This window comes from Porites lutea, chromosome 8 (assembly GCF_958299795.1).
Source record: "Porites lutea chromosome 8, jaPorLute2.1, whole genome shotgun sequence".
In the NCBI taxonomy this organism is placed as follows: Eukaryota; Metazoa; Cnidaria; class Anthozoa; order Scleractinia; family Poritidae; genus Porites; species Porites lutea.
In genome coordinates, this window is record NC_133208.1 from 21,342,625 (window position 1) to 21,357,408 (window position 14,784).

Sequence of the window (14,784 nt, forward strand, 5' to 3'; positions counted from 1 at the left end):
TAGTACCCATGAGATTTTGCGAGCATGTAGCACATGCTTAAAAACTTTTCAAAATGTCGTCGGCTCCTAGTTCTGCCGAGCTTCTTCATGTTGGAGGTGAAAGGACCACCGGGGAAAACATACGGATGCAAAATGGTAAGTTAAAGTGAAACTTATGGCGTGTGTCGCTTCCCTGGCTAATTGTTTTGCGGTAATTTACCCAGTTACTGCAGTAACAGCCATTGCAAACATTGTCAAGAGTTCTCTTGGTCCTGTTGGATTGGACAAAATGTTAGTGGATGACATTGGGGTAAGCTATCCTTTCATTTGAGTTTGTTCTGTAGACTTCTCTACCGTTAAATGTACATATCAAACTCGGGTTTAGTTAGGGATTGTACTTGATTTCCCTACAGAGTGGTTGAATACCGGTACTGATTTCAACGTTAATTTTAACATTGATTTTAGCTCAAATGTAGATAAGTTGGGTACAGTACAGTTTATACCAAACTTGCCTACAACCATGTAAACTGCAAATTCTTCATTAAGCCTGTGGAGTAACTGCAGAATACCCGGCCACTTCAAATATTTTACAAACACTTTGAAAAACAAGGCATAAGATAATACACATTGCAGCCAGGAGAGCCTTTCTTTCACTTGCTTGATGCACTCGAGAAAGACTCTGCATGAATCAAATAAGATCTTTGTTCAGCATGTGCAGCATTTAGCCTGCGAAACGCAGTCGTATTTCCGGTCATCGCCTCTGAAAAGTAACATTTGTCAGAGGGAGAGAAGCAACAACCGGAAATACGTCTACACTTCACAGGCTAATGCGGCATGTTGCTAGGATATAGTTTTGAACCCAGGTCTAATAGCCGAGCACCTGATACAGTGGGCTTGGCTATGATCATCGGTTTATCAATCAATGGATACTTGCAATCGAATAAACCTGTTTGACGAAAATGAACAAATTGAATAAAACGGAAGTTTGAGCTGCAGCGACCTTAAAGGTTTGATGTGATTCAGGCAAAGCTGCCTTTTCTCCTCCTCATTCATAAAGACTAAAAGAGGCTCGGCTGGTAGGATGAAGATAATGGAGATGTTCATATTTAATGAGATGTAAATGAAGTGGCCGGATATTTAACAATTAATGAATGAGGCTGATTATCTTATGAAGAATTATGGAGATCGAGGAGGGCGTTATCGGCTGAGGTGGATAACACCCTCTGAGATCTCCATAATTCTTCATACGATACAAAAGTCGAATTCAGTAATTGTGTTATTATTCTTTCAAAATGGTTCCTGGTTTACAAATGTAGCTAAAACATGCTTGCCTCCATCAATGTTAAGTTCATCTTTGATGGTGCATATTTAGGATTGTTCAGCTCCGCAAATATTCTCCAAATAGCAGATGTCACCCTTAGAGTTGTCTTCTTGCTGTTCTTGTTATGTTTTTAGCTATTATTTCGCCTAGTTCTTACCCCTGAAACAAGTGAAATGTCCACCATTTTCACAACCAAAACAGCTCAACCTCGTCTCTAGGTCTTCTCGGTTAACGGTGCATTAACCTGCAAGAAGGCTGCACTTTTGACGCAATTGGTTCATTAAACACAAAATTCTTCCAGATTTGGTCATCAGTAGCTGGTTGTGGCGAATTATGTGTGTGCTTTTAGCCAGTCAGAATCGGGGAAATATTTTGAATAAATAGTAATGTGCAGTTAAGACAAGTCTGGTTTCTATATAATTGTCTGGATTACCTCAGTTGTCCCTAATTTTTTGCAACAGTTAGAACAATCAAGGTAATCTGTATTATTATATAGAATCCAGCCTACATAAAGACCTTAATGGTATCCAGACCAGGCGTTAGCAATCACCCCTTTTGTCAAGTTGACCTCACATTGCATAGGCGGTGTTTGTAATATGTATCTCACAAATGCCTCACAAAACCAGGCTTTGATTGCGCTTTTTAAAAAATGCCTCAATGGGCAGGATTAAGAAGTGGTTGAGTGACAGACCTTGATATCCTGTCGTAAAGATCTCTACTTCCTTCTTTCTTTCCTTCTTCTTCTTCATTTTTGCCTTGTTCAATTGTCTTGTTCTACTCTTTGGCCGCTATTGCAAAGCATATGTAGCATTTTTTTTGCCTGCCAGATAAAAAAGAAAATGGCAAGTTTGCATGCAAGCTGAACTTGGTTTTAACAGCCAAAATACAGAGCTGAAATCTGTCTGTGATCTATTCGAATGGAAAGCACCTTGTCAATTGTACGTTTGCCTTGGTGTAAAATGAATTCAAAGATAGATGTTTGGCAAATAAACAAAGTTTTGAGGGGGAAAAGCTAACTGAATTGCATCTCCAACACACATAGCTGATAGAAGCAACCTTTTCTGTGGAGCAAGATGTGGTACAAATGTTCTTTATAAGAACAGGAACGGATAAGAACAAAATTGCAAAATCCACTAGTCCTGGGCTATTGCACATGAATCTTTTTGCAGGCTGATTGGAAACATGTTTTGTTTTTTAGGATGTTACAGTCACCAATGATGGTGCAACAATACTAAAGTTGCTGGAAGTTGAACATCCTGCAGCTAAGGTTCTCTGTGAGCTCGCTGATCTTCAGGATCAAGAGGTTGGAGATGGTACAACCTCTGTTGTTATACTTGCTGCAGAACTCCTGAGAGGTGCTAATGAACTTGTGAGACAGAAAATTCACCCGACGTCTATCATAAGTGGCTACAGATTAGCTTGCAAGTAAGTAAAGGCACCAGTTTGCATGGGTAAGTTGAGTTTACTAAAGATTTTTGTCATCATCACAAACTGAATCATGCAAACTAGAAATTGCTCTCAGACTTACTTTTTGCTGACTATTAATTTCATTAATTAATTTCAAAATAATTAGCTGATTAATAGGTGCAGTTTCACCCATAATATATTTTAATGAGGTTAATGAAGCCGTGGTAAATTTTAACATGGCTTTAGTTTACCATGGTAATATATGGTTACACATGAATTAATATTCCCAAGTTGTCATTTACCATGGTAAAAGTGTCCCCGTGTTACTGCACCTAATAATGACTGTCTTAAATATCTGGTCTGTTTAGTCATCGTGTCTCGACTCGGGAAGGATTTTGTCAGATATAGATAAACGTTAGTAGACAGCTATATTGTCCAATGACAGACTATTATTATTTGGAGGTCGACATATGGAGCGTTTTCACATGGTGTCATGGTGGCAGTGTTCCAAAAACTGAATGGCCACGTTGGTGTATCAACTCCAACTCCTGTGGGAGTTGAATTCTTTTCTTATGCAAATGCTTTCTTTTGTTCCAATAAATTTGCATAGAGGCTGGCCAGGTGAGTGAAAACATTTGTATAATAACAAGGGTAGCTAGTACTAAAGGCATGAGATCAACTGTAAATTATTTCTGATTTTACTGAGAAGGTCGATAAATGATAGGATCCTAACCCAGAATAAGCAAAGATGCAATGTTTTGATTTGATCTTTCTTATTCTTTAGAGAGGCATGCAAATATATCCAAGAGCACTTGACTATCAATGTTGATGAGCTGGGCAAAGAAAGTGTCGTAAATGTAGCAAAGACATCTCTGTCGTCAAAACTGATTAGTCAGGCATCTGACTTCTTTAGCGAGATGATTGTCAATGCCGTCATGGCAGTCAAACGAGCTGGGAACAAAGGAGAAGCTAAATATCCAATCAAGGCTATTAATGTGCTCAAGGCACATGGAGGAAGTGCTAAGGAAAGTGTTCTCGTAGATGGCTATGCTCTTAACTGCACCATAGCTTCACAAGGTATGGACATGGTAATTTAAGGGTTGTTTGAATTTTTTTTCTTTTCAAAGAAGAGACTATAAAGGGCTTAACTTAACTTTATGTGAGAGTCAGGTCATAGCGCTCAATATGGTGTGCACTCATTGTTTAGAACAATGGCTGAACCTCCATTTGAGAGTACCTTTATAAGTTGGGATCATGTAGTCTACAAACTGCTATAAAGTCAGTTTTCCTACTCCAAGCACTATAGCTAGAGCCTTGTATAAGCAACTACCAAGTCTTAAAGGCGGGTTTGATAGATTGACTCCAGAATAAGAATGAATAGCATAAACTCTGGAAATCACTTGTTGTAACATTGCAACATCAAGAAATCTTCTGGAAATAAAATATTAAGATGCATGTAGCATTCAAATGGTTCCAAACATCATGCTACATGTAGAAGAGATTGCAACAAAGTTTTTGTTTCCATCTGGAATATCTTCCATTACGATCAATAGCACCCTTACTTTAGCAGTTTGGATGGTTGTGTATTGGGGATCAACTATATTAATTTTCCCTACTTATGAATGAAAAATTTCAGCAGTGTTTGAACGGAATGTGTATATTTTGCATTGATTTGGGGTCTCTCATGTCTTGTTTCTACAGCGATGCCTAAGCGAATAGAAAATGCAAAAATTGCCTGTCTGGATTTTAGCTTACAAAAAGCTAAGATGCATCTAGGAGTGAGTGTTGTTGTAGAGGATCCAGAGAAGCTAGAGGCCATTAGACAGAGGTAATTGTCAGTGGTGTAACGATTAATTGAATTCTCGATTAATTGCAATTGTAGCCGTTCGGTTCGATTCACGATTCTTTGCTTACACGTTTCAATTTTGGTTTGATTTTTGTACACCTTTTCCAGGGCGCCCTCAGTGACTTATTATATTCTAAAATAAGAATCCAGAGTCCTTTGATGTGCGTTTTTGATTGACAAGCAAAGACAATAGCAGTTTGTGTGCCATTTTATGTTGCCTGGTGAAAATGCTGTTCTCTAACCTCCCCTTGAGAATTTCTAAATAATTAGGCAAACCATGTGTGACACGCTCTTTGTCAGGTTCTCTAACATGGCAACAAACCAAGCAACTGTGAATCCTCCTGTCCCTGTTACTATTCTCATATCGAGGGTTTAGGGTTGCATGTTGTTTACATTATGCATTATGTAATAAGAATTAAGAAACATTTACATAATTGAATCGAATTAATCGAAATGGAACAGCAATAATCAAAATTGAATTGAATTGCAAGGAATATGAATCGTTACACCTGTCAGAAATTCAAAGTACATGTAACAACAATATTATTAAAGCTTTGATTGATTGATCTGAAAAAATAAATTTAAATATATTATATGTTTAGAAAAAATATTTTGGATTAGTATCATATAAGGTTAATAGGTTTTATATTAACTCTTTCATTTACATTCAAGTCTCTTGTGGTTCTGTTTGTACACTCTTTTATAGACATATATAACTATAATCTTGAACTCCTTAGTTGCTGTTAGGAGATGTTGTTTGTGCTGTGTTTCACATCTATATGGTAAAGTGTCTTTGGAATGGCTTAAATTTTAGTCTGGAAACTATTTAACGAAACAATATATTTATATATTCAGAGAAGCAGATATTACCAAGGAGCGTATCCAGAAGATTTTAGGAGCAGGTGCAAATGTTGTGCTAGTGAGTGGTGGTATTGATGATCTCTGCCTTAAGTATTTTGTCGAGGCTGGTGCTATGGGTGTTAGAAGATGTAAAAAAGCCGACCTTAAGAGAATTTCGAGAGCCACTGGAGGTAAGTGGATATATCACAGTGCAAGTCCAGTACATTTTTTCTGCTTATGAAGGAAGGGATTATAGATTTACTTGTACTTCTTGTAGAATATAGTTTTGAACATTAGTAGACCTCTCTAGCTTGTATGTTTTGTTTTTCCGATACAGGTCATGTGATAATACTCTAGAGAACTGTTTCTTTCAATTTTCTTATTATTCACATGCATATCAGGGCTCAAAGTTAACGACTAACTGGTTGCATATGTGACTGGATTTTTGGTTGTGCACCTAAAAATTCATGTGTAATCGCACCTGTGTGCCATAAAACCCAAAGCACAGTGCGACTGACTTGCTTCCAACTATACTTACAAACTCGAACCAGATGAGACGATGTTTGTTTAATTGGTCTTTTCCGCCCCAATGGATTCCACAAACTCGAATGTTCTTTTTCATTTTGATGTTTTACTCCATCCCAGACTCTTCTGTTTTGTTATAAACACTGCTGAGACATGCAAATATATGCTACGAACGAAACACATGCTTTTTGTGCAATGGACGATCATGTCGAACGATCAGTTTTAAGGTCAATCAAAACAAAAACAGTGCGGATTAAGAGCCTTTTTTCCCAGGTAAGAAAGTTTTTAAGTCATATCCCAGGTACATGTAAGTCATTGCGCATTTAGCAATTAATTCATTAAAGATTAACTTTCATTCTCGTTCGACACACTCGTTGTTGTCAGTTTTGAATTTTTTTCAAGTGTAAGTTTTCTTTAGTCACAGCTGTACTGTCAAAAAGAGAAACTAGTATTAAAAATCACAACAGTATTACTGCGTAGCAAATCGGCTGTGTTTTATCAATCACAGGACTAAAGTAAAAGCAACAAACTGAAGACAACAAATAAACATGGCACTGTTAAGCTTTTTACTTTTTCTTTTGAAATAGATGCTCCCAACATTATAAACTGTGCTCCAAAAATTTTCAGCTGTGTGCCTAAAATTTCGGCAGTGTGCCTAAAAATTTACATCTGGTAGCACAAGTTCTCCCAAACTCAAATTTAAACTTTGAGCCCTGCATATGTACACATAATTTATGAAAAGACAAAGACTCGACTTCCCCTGGGACCTCTGTTGAGAAAACAAGACATACAAGGTAAAGAAAAGTCTATTAAAATCAAATATTCAGGTCTCTTAGTTGATGTTGCAAAATAAGGTGCAACCAATATGGTGTTCTTCAATTACCAGGAAATATTTGCTGATATGCAGGCAGCACGAACAATATTATTGTATTATGTTATTGTTTACATCATAATCGACCATTATTAACACAGTGTTCATTTGAGACAGAAAGATATACAGTACTACTCAAAAGTGCATTTAAGTTACCACCCTCTTGTTTGAACTGCATCAAGCACCATGTAATGCAGGACACGATTCTCGTAGTGTGCAATGCCGTAAAAACTGTAATTGTTATGGCTAAAATTCTTGCATGACTATAACATGTAAACAACCACTGCAGCCTGTGGACTGTTGAGTATAATTTGCCTTGTGACGGATTGATGTGTCAGTATTTCACGTATTTGTATGTGTAAAACATCCTTTTTAATATGCTTCATAACCTCTCCAAATGTCTGGGATAATTCCTTCTCTGATGTTGTTTGTTGGTTGTTTTTCAGCTACAGTGGTATTAACATTGGCAAATCTTGAAGGCGAGGAGAGTTTTGATGCCAGTATGCTGGGTCAGGCTGATGAAGTAGTACAGGAGAGAATTTCTGATGATGAGCTCATTGTCATCAAACGGTAAGCACACCAATGAAGTCATCATTTTTTTTCCAGGTTTTTTATAAACTTTTATTATAATGAACTTAAACCTTGCATGGTGTTAGTTATACTAATTAATAATTTACAGAACAGTGCCAGGGGGTCTGAAGTGTCAATTTTTGATGACATCGGAGATGCCAACCTCGGGAGATCTAAAATCTAGAGATCATCCTCTCTTTTGCTCCCCTTCCAAGTGTATTTCAGATCTTAGCCCCATGTACTGAGGTTAATACCTACATGTATTTAAGTCTACCCATATGATAGATGTTTGATAGGTGCAGATTCAGACTTTGAACTTAATTAGATGGACTCAATTTGTTTTCACAACACACAATGGTCAACAATACTTACCTATCAATGTAAGTAATATTAATTTACGTTTAAAATGAAATTGCTCTGCAGTTGAAATTCCCATTAATTAATTTTTTGGGACTTGAACTAAATTTGTGGGTCGAACCCAAATTAGATATGTCATCTTTACTTTTCTTCTAAAGGGATTGCATGTGGGTTGGTTAAACGAAAAGTTTGATGTGTGACATTCTTAACCATTTGTCTCATTTTTAATTCCCAGGCCTAAATCTCGCTCTGCCTCTTCCATTATCCTGAGAGGTGCAAATGACTTCATGTTAGATGAAATGGAGCGTTCAATGCATGATGCTATATGTGTTGTAAAGAGAGTGTTGGAGTCTAAGACAGTGGTCCCTGGTGGCGGAGCTGTGGAAGCTGCTCTGTCCATCTACCTTGAGAACTTTGCTACGTCATTGGTAAGGAAGACATTCTGCACTCTCCTAACTTTGATCACTAGCTGCTGTTCAGAAAAATGATCCTGCATTCACCTGGACTTGTAAAGCAGCAGAAATAAAACTTTGCACTAAAGCAGTTATTGTATAATTCTAGAGAACTAAAAATGAAAATCTGCAGAAAAATCTAGGATTTCATTTTAAGACTGAAAAACAAACTACCATTTAATTAGTAGCTCTGAAGACATTTCATTTGAATAGTAACGCCTTTGGAATTCATCACAAGTCAGAAATTAACTCTAAATAAATAGAACCGTGTGAAATTACTGCCGAAGTGGTTTCACTGATTTGGAATATCAGATAACAGGATCTTATCCATAGACTCAAAGTTTGCACATAGTTAAAGTACTGCTTAATAGAGGTATCATTTGAATGCCACATCAGCATGCATACCCAAAAGTTAGAACTACCCTAAAATTCATCACAGCCTTACCAGGGCTGTTACTAAGAGCAGAGGGCTGGGGATTTCCTGGCCGGCAAGTATTAACACAACCCCCAACTACTTTGACATGAAACTACCTAACTTTTCAATTTCCCTCCTCCTTATTGCGTATACCCGGCAGCTTGGACGCTTTTTGACAGCCCTGCCTACTACAGTAGGTAGAAAAAAAATAATTTGTCTTTGGAAAAGAGCGTGCGCCATGGACTTGAAGATGTCTTTTTCAGTTTTCTTAAATCCATCAAGTCACGTGGTCTGCGTTGCTGACGTAATCTATCCCAGTTAGTAGTAGAACTTAAGCAGCAACGTTTTTAGCAACGCACGTCCACCGGAAGTGAGCTTTTTTCTCCTTTAATATGCCTTTACGCCACCAAATTTCTATGGCTAAGTGTCTTTACTCTTATAGAGACGATTTGCCTAAAAGTTTGTTCAAAATCACGTCTCAAGAGTGCGAAAAGTCCACTTCCGGTTGACGTGTTTTGCTCAAAAACGTCGCTGCTTAAACTCCCTAGTAACGTCTGCAAAGCAGCACTGAAATCGTTATTCTGGGCCCCAAACGGACTCAACGAATTACCGGAAATGCGTTTCGAATTTCCCTTCAACCTGATTGGCAAATAGTCCAAATTCGAATTAAAATTACCGCTGAATGCAACCATGAACGGCACATGTATAGAGGGTTAGCCTCGACGTAAAGTAAGACATTCAGAAATTCCGGCAAGTAAGTGTTTGAAATTTGAATATACACAATAGACAGAGTAATAAACAGGTCTTTTTCGTGTTGGAATTTGTGAATATATTACTTCAGATGAAGGCTAAGCCTGTAAAAAATGCGTCTTCACTTCTTTAATTCAGAGGTCATGGCGAACTCGAAACTGGACTATTGTCAGTAGCCTTTTTAACGGGCCAATAATGGCACGTATTCAAATCCTGGCTACGCAGGTAAGGGGTCAGAACTAGGATTCGACGCTGTTTCGCAGACGCACTCAACCAGAAGTTTAGTTCTGTCTGTAGTGCAGGCTAGAAATCGTGCAGAGTCAACTAAGTAGCTGTTGTTTGTGGTTAACAGGGATCTCGAGAACAGTTGGCCATTGCTGAGTTTGCAAATTCTCTCCTTGTTATTCCCAAAACGTTGGCGGTGAACGCAGCTCAAGATTCCGCTGACCTTGTTGCTAAACTACGCGCCTATCACAACACATCGCAGATCAACACAGAAAGGTCTTCCCTTAAATGGTATGGACTCTTAGAATAATAGAGAGCTTTGATTCTAGGATAAGGACGACTACGAGGACTACATTTTCTCAGTAAAGAGATTTAGAGGAAAAATAGGAATGAGCTGTTAGGGCTGTGCAAAACATGAGCTGTTAAGGCTGTTAAGGCTATGCAAAACAATTATTATTGATACAAAGGGCGTGAAACTACTTATATTTTTGTGGAAGTAATGAACATCTAATGATAAGTTAAGGAAAAACCTGATCACGTGGTACAAAGTCACGTGGTACAAAGTCACGTTTGCCGTTTACGGTAAAACATTAATGAGCTTAAGCAAAGATGTTTTTAAGTGACGCACGTAGACCGGAAGTGGTCTTTTTTCATTTTTTGACGGTGGTTTTACCCAAATTTTTGGACAAATCGTCCTTATTATAGTAAAGACACTTAGGAATACAAATTTGGTAGTGTCAAGGTGCTTTAAAATGAAAAAGACCTCACTTCCGGTTGACGGGCGTCGCTCAAAGCCGCCGTCATTCTACTACGGGTTCAAAGCGAGGCTTCATATGAAAATGATCTTTCATTCTCATGCAAATAAAACTCATTTTCATTTGAAAGGTTTTGTACGTAACCTCGTTTTAAAAGCTTGAGATCACTATTTTGGACAGCAAATACCTTTTATAGAAAATTTGCTTAACTTTGAATTACAAGACTCTTTTTTGTTTGGCAGGATTGGTTTAGATCTGATTGAGGGCAAGGTACGTGACAACAAGAAGGCAGGAGTTCTGGAGCCGTCAATCAGCAAAATCAAGTGTCTAAAATTTGCAACTGAAGCAGCAATAACAATTCTTCGCATAGATGACATGATCAAACTTCGGCCAGAGAAGAAAGAGGAAAGTGGTTATGGGGAGGCTGTCCGGAGAGGAGAGTTGTAAACAAATACGACATCGTTATGTACAACAAAAACTACTCCATGCCCAGTCATCTTTCACTGGAACAGCTGAACTGTGAATATTCCTAAATGATATATAGGCAAAAAAGAACTAAACTGTACTTCAACAAAATGAATGAGCGTGATTCTCAATTGCACTGTCACTGTTGTAGTGTGAAAGCGTCAGTTACAGAAAAAGGGCAATAAAATTTCAAGAGTAGTTGCCATTTTTGTGCAATGTAGTGCCAAGGTCAAACTTTGAATTCAAAGATATGTCAGATCGTAATTGTGCAAGGTGAAGACAAGCTAAGACCATGCTGAATTTCTTTTAACAGTGATAAAAATGATTTTATCCATAGACTTAAGAAGACGCCTTTAATAGGCGATATTGGGCTGCAGAGGTTAAATATTTTCAATTCTGATTGTATACGTGGTTCTAACTACTCTTATCCCTACAACCAGAGAGATGAGATGGAGTTGCATTTGTAGTCTAAGTCAGTAGATATTCCGGGGGGGGGAGGGGTACTTCGGAGTTAAAGTGACGCGGATAATCGAAAGGGGCCAAAAAACAAAAACCCTAAAAAATTACCTCGCGCGTCAAAAGATTTTTTTTTTCAGAATTTTTTCCTTCTGGATGACTCATCCCCTTCGGAGAAGGGTAAAATGAGCGGCCACAGCGGGGGGTAGGACACAGAAAGCCTTCTGGGTGATTCATCCGCCATTTTCCCCTTTTTTGACAGGGAAAGCTCTGTTACAATTGGGCTATGCCACAGGCAGCCCAATAAAAATTACACCCCAGGGCTGAGTTCCAAACCCAGTTAGCTTCAATGCACTGTAAACAGTGTTGTACGAGTTTTCGTGATACGTGTGACTTCCTCAGGAACTCGGGAACAGGACTATTCCCTTTTTGTTTATCTTTTTTACGGCTTATCTATGAAGTTCAGTACTTTTAAATGATCTGCGATACTCTTTACGGGCTCGTAGGATGTTAGTGGTGAATTTTGCCCGCACATGCAGCTGTACTGTTAACCTGAGATCAGGCTCTATTTTCGTTTCGCTTTGAAAATTACATTCCAATTTTAGCGGTAGCCGTTAGAGAGAATGTATGAGAACCGCTCAAATTGGGCCTGATCTCAGGTTACTGTGCTGTCGTCTATTCTCTCTAATGTCGTGAAATGCTTTACCAATTATGCTAATTTCATAACATAAACAAAACACAGATGAAACGCTTGGAGGTTTTTACCGATCATTTAATACTGAAATCACAGAGTGCTATCTTTTATTCGATCTGGAATTCTGGCCGGACACAAAAATTACATTTTCCCAATATGGCACTAATGTGGCTTTTTAAAAGCATTGCTGTGATTATATAGGGCAGTGTAACAATTAAAAAAAAAACCTTCCAGGGGCACTCAACGAGAATATATTTCAAAACCACTTAAACATAGCATTGTTAAACGTCTTTTAGTATTTAAACGGTAGATATAGGCATATTTTTATCCCCTAAAAACTTTTCATCTGTTCGGATTTCCTAGCTGCAAGTCTAGTGATCCGAAAATTATGGGGATCAGAACTTACCTTTTCGAAAATTTCAGCCAGAAAAAAGGCTCCCGAAAATTCTAGGAGACCTTTTTAAAATAAAAATTAGTTAAAAATGGGCAATTCTAATGTTTAGATGTTCGAAAATCCTCAACAAATGTTCCGAAAATTCTAGATCTCAAATCGTCTTCCGAACAGATATTTTCCGAAAATTGACGTTGGGTGCCCCTGACCTTCCTAATCTTCTATCACGTGCAGCAGCACGAGAACCTGAACAGTGATAAGTTAATAGTTTGTTTTAGTCTGGGTAAGGGTTAAGGTTGGGGTACTTGCGGTTTTGCATAAATTTAAATATGAAAGGAAAAATGATAGACCATATGAATTCTGGTCTTCGTAGTAAAAGCACGTCATCGGGCAAATGCCTATTTGATAACTACTGTACCGGACTGCTCATTCTTTAATGTCTCTGTAAAATTTTATCGAAATCGCCTCCGTCTTAAACAGCCAATACATAAGCATTTTAAAAGAAGTAGATCAAGCAAAATTTTGCCTTTTGAAATGAATTCATGAATCAGCTTGTAGTCCTGCGCGACCTTGAGGGCGCTTATATTTCTGAAATGCTTTACCAATTATGCTAATTTCATAACATAAGCAAAACACAGATGAAACGTTGATAAACCATCTGTACAGCTGATCAAAGACCTACCGTTTGTCGATCCGTTTAATTTGGACAAATCTTTCATAGCGCAACTTTAACGCTCTTAGGAATTTAAATCGAATCTTTTAAGTCTTATACAAGTTATTCTTGTCAAAACTTAACAAATGGCACGTTTTTAGATTTCGTTTCACAGAAATTTACCTCTGGAAGTTTAAAATGAAAACTGTTTCCTGCTATTCTTAATATTCGCTACCTGCTCACTGACGAATCCCGGGACGAATCCCAGTTTTCAAACGTTATCTTTTTGTACTGCGACACTCTCACAAGTAAGGAGTCTTTTAAGACGATAGCGATAATTACTACTAAAAACGAGGCAGATAATCGGATTGATAGCACAGTTTGCGTAAGCCATAAAGAGGGTGACAGTATACTTTAGACTACCGCAAGACCTAATGGAACTGTCCGTTGTAAGAAAAAATATTAACTTGTTACTGTAAAAGGGTATCCAGCAAATGAAAAACACTGCAACGATAGCAATAGCCATTTTAAGAACGTTTCTGTTTCTTCTTGTCCGCTGTTCCTCGGCGTTGGCTGACTGTTCACCTGGATGAGCTTGTTTTTTAAGCTTGATCATGATTATGGAGTAAACTGCAACCAAAAGGACGGTAGGGATGTAAACGAACAAGACAGCTAGTATTAGAAAATAAATGGCATATGAGCTTTTCTCTCCAAAGGTCTCCTCCCACTGACGCTTGCACACTATTCCTTCTGGGTCTTCAACTAGTTTGAAAGCAAAAAGGTATGGCGATACTATCGTCATTGCAACAATCCACGAGACAGGAATAAAGAACGCACAGAGCTTGGGACTGACGATAGGAGAACGTAGTGGAAATACAACCGCTCCAAATCGATCGACTGTTATCAGAACCAGGCTCTGAATCGAGACTGACGTGGAAGCATCTGCAAGGAAAGCGTGTAACTTGCACAAGGCCTGACCAAGGCCACCATTAATGGGCCAAGAGCCAACGTGCAACTCTGCCAGGCGAATAGGAAATAAGATTACTGGAAAAAGCAAATCTGACATGGCCATGTTCACGATCAATAGGTTAATCGGTTTTCTTAAAGTTGGTGTTTTGTAGACAATTATTCCGATAAGAGAATTTCCAACCAACGAAACAACAATGATCAGGCTGTAAACTGTTGTTTTTGCAAGTTTTTCTGCTGACGGATTTATCGGACTGCAGAAGCTTCCGTTCCCAGTCTGCTCCACCAGTGTTGTGTTCATGTTTTATGGTTTCTCTGAGGTTAAGTATTCCCTTGCTCAAGTAGCAAATCAGGGCACAGCATTCCCTGTTTCTTATTGTGCGTCGTTCCTCATGCACAGTGCTGGCTAATCCCTCACCTCGATGAAATCGAACGTGTTGATTCCGGGGAAGAGAACTCTGCTCTGATCTACAAACTAGTTATAGCTATCGCTAAGTGCCAACGAACAAAGATTTCACCTATTATACGCGCGAATGACGTTGGAATGACCAATTTTTGCTATTTTTGTCACAGATTTGTCATTTTTCTCATTTTAATGACAAAAGACAGACAAACTAGCCTGCGAACAGCAGACGCATTTCCGGTCGTCGCTTCGAGAAGCGACGACCGGAAATGCGTCTGCTGTTCGCAGGCTACAGACAAACTCCCGTGTGAAAAACCATGGAATATTCTCCATGGAATTCCATGGAGGATTAGGACATCAATTTCCATGGAATTCCATGGAAATTTCTCCATAGATTTCCATGGAAAATATTTGCATGGAGGATTAGGACATTTCCCATGGAAT

At 38.4% G+C, this 14,784-nt stretch overlaps 2 protein-coding genes across 2 annotated transcripts; one reads left to right on the forward strand and one right to left on the reverse strand.

Moving 5' to 3' along the window:
* The first annotated feature begins 3 nt into the window (after positions 1-3).
* On the forward strand, positions 4-10,994 carry LOC140947088 (T-complex protein 1 subunit alpha-like). Its single transcript, XM_073396165.1, has 10 exons — positions 4-135; positions 204-289; positions 2,499-2,725; positions 3,492-3,784; positions 4,409-4,535; positions 5,409-5,584; positions 7,236-7,359; positions 7,952-8,144; positions 9,686-9,849; positions 10,556-10,994. Exons 1-10 carry the CDS (start codon positions 54-56, stop codon positions 10,758-10,760), a joined length of 1,677 nt encoding a protein of 558 aa, XP_073252266.1. The 5' UTR covers positions 4-53; the 3' UTR covers positions 10,761-10,994.
* A 1,024-nt stretch (positions 10,995-12,018) lies between these two features.
* Positions 12,019-14,395, reverse strand: LOC140946766 (QRFP-like peptide receptor). Its single transcript, XM_073395877.1, has one exon. It carries the CDS (start codon positions 14,236-14,238, stop codon positions 13,243-13,245), a length of 996 nt encoding a protein of 331 aa, XP_073251978.1. The 5' UTR covers positions 14,239-14,395; the 3' UTR covers positions 12,019-13,242.
* Between the last annotated feature and the right edge of the window lie 389 nt (positions 14,396-14,784).

What these genes read in the sequence shown, in the direction of transcription:
- LOC140947088 (XM_073396165.1), top strand. Translation starts at nt 54, where the DNA reads ATGTCGTCGGCTCCTAGTTCTGCCGAGCTTCTTCATGTTGGAGGTGAA. An exon ending in AAACATACGGATGCAAAATG is followed by an intron (nt 136 to 203) that starts GTAAGTTAAAGT and finishes TAATTTACCCAG; the next exon opens with TTACTGCAGTAACAGCCATT. An exon ending in CTGCACCATAGCTTCACAAG is followed by an intron (nt 3,785 to 4,408) that starts GTATGGACATGG and finishes TTGTTTCTACAG; the next exon opens with CGATGCCTAAGCGAATAGAA.
- LOC140946766 (XM_073395877.1), bottom strand. Translation starts at nt 14,238, where the DNA reads ATGAACACAACACTGGTGGAGCAGACTGGGAACGGAAGCTTCTGCAGT.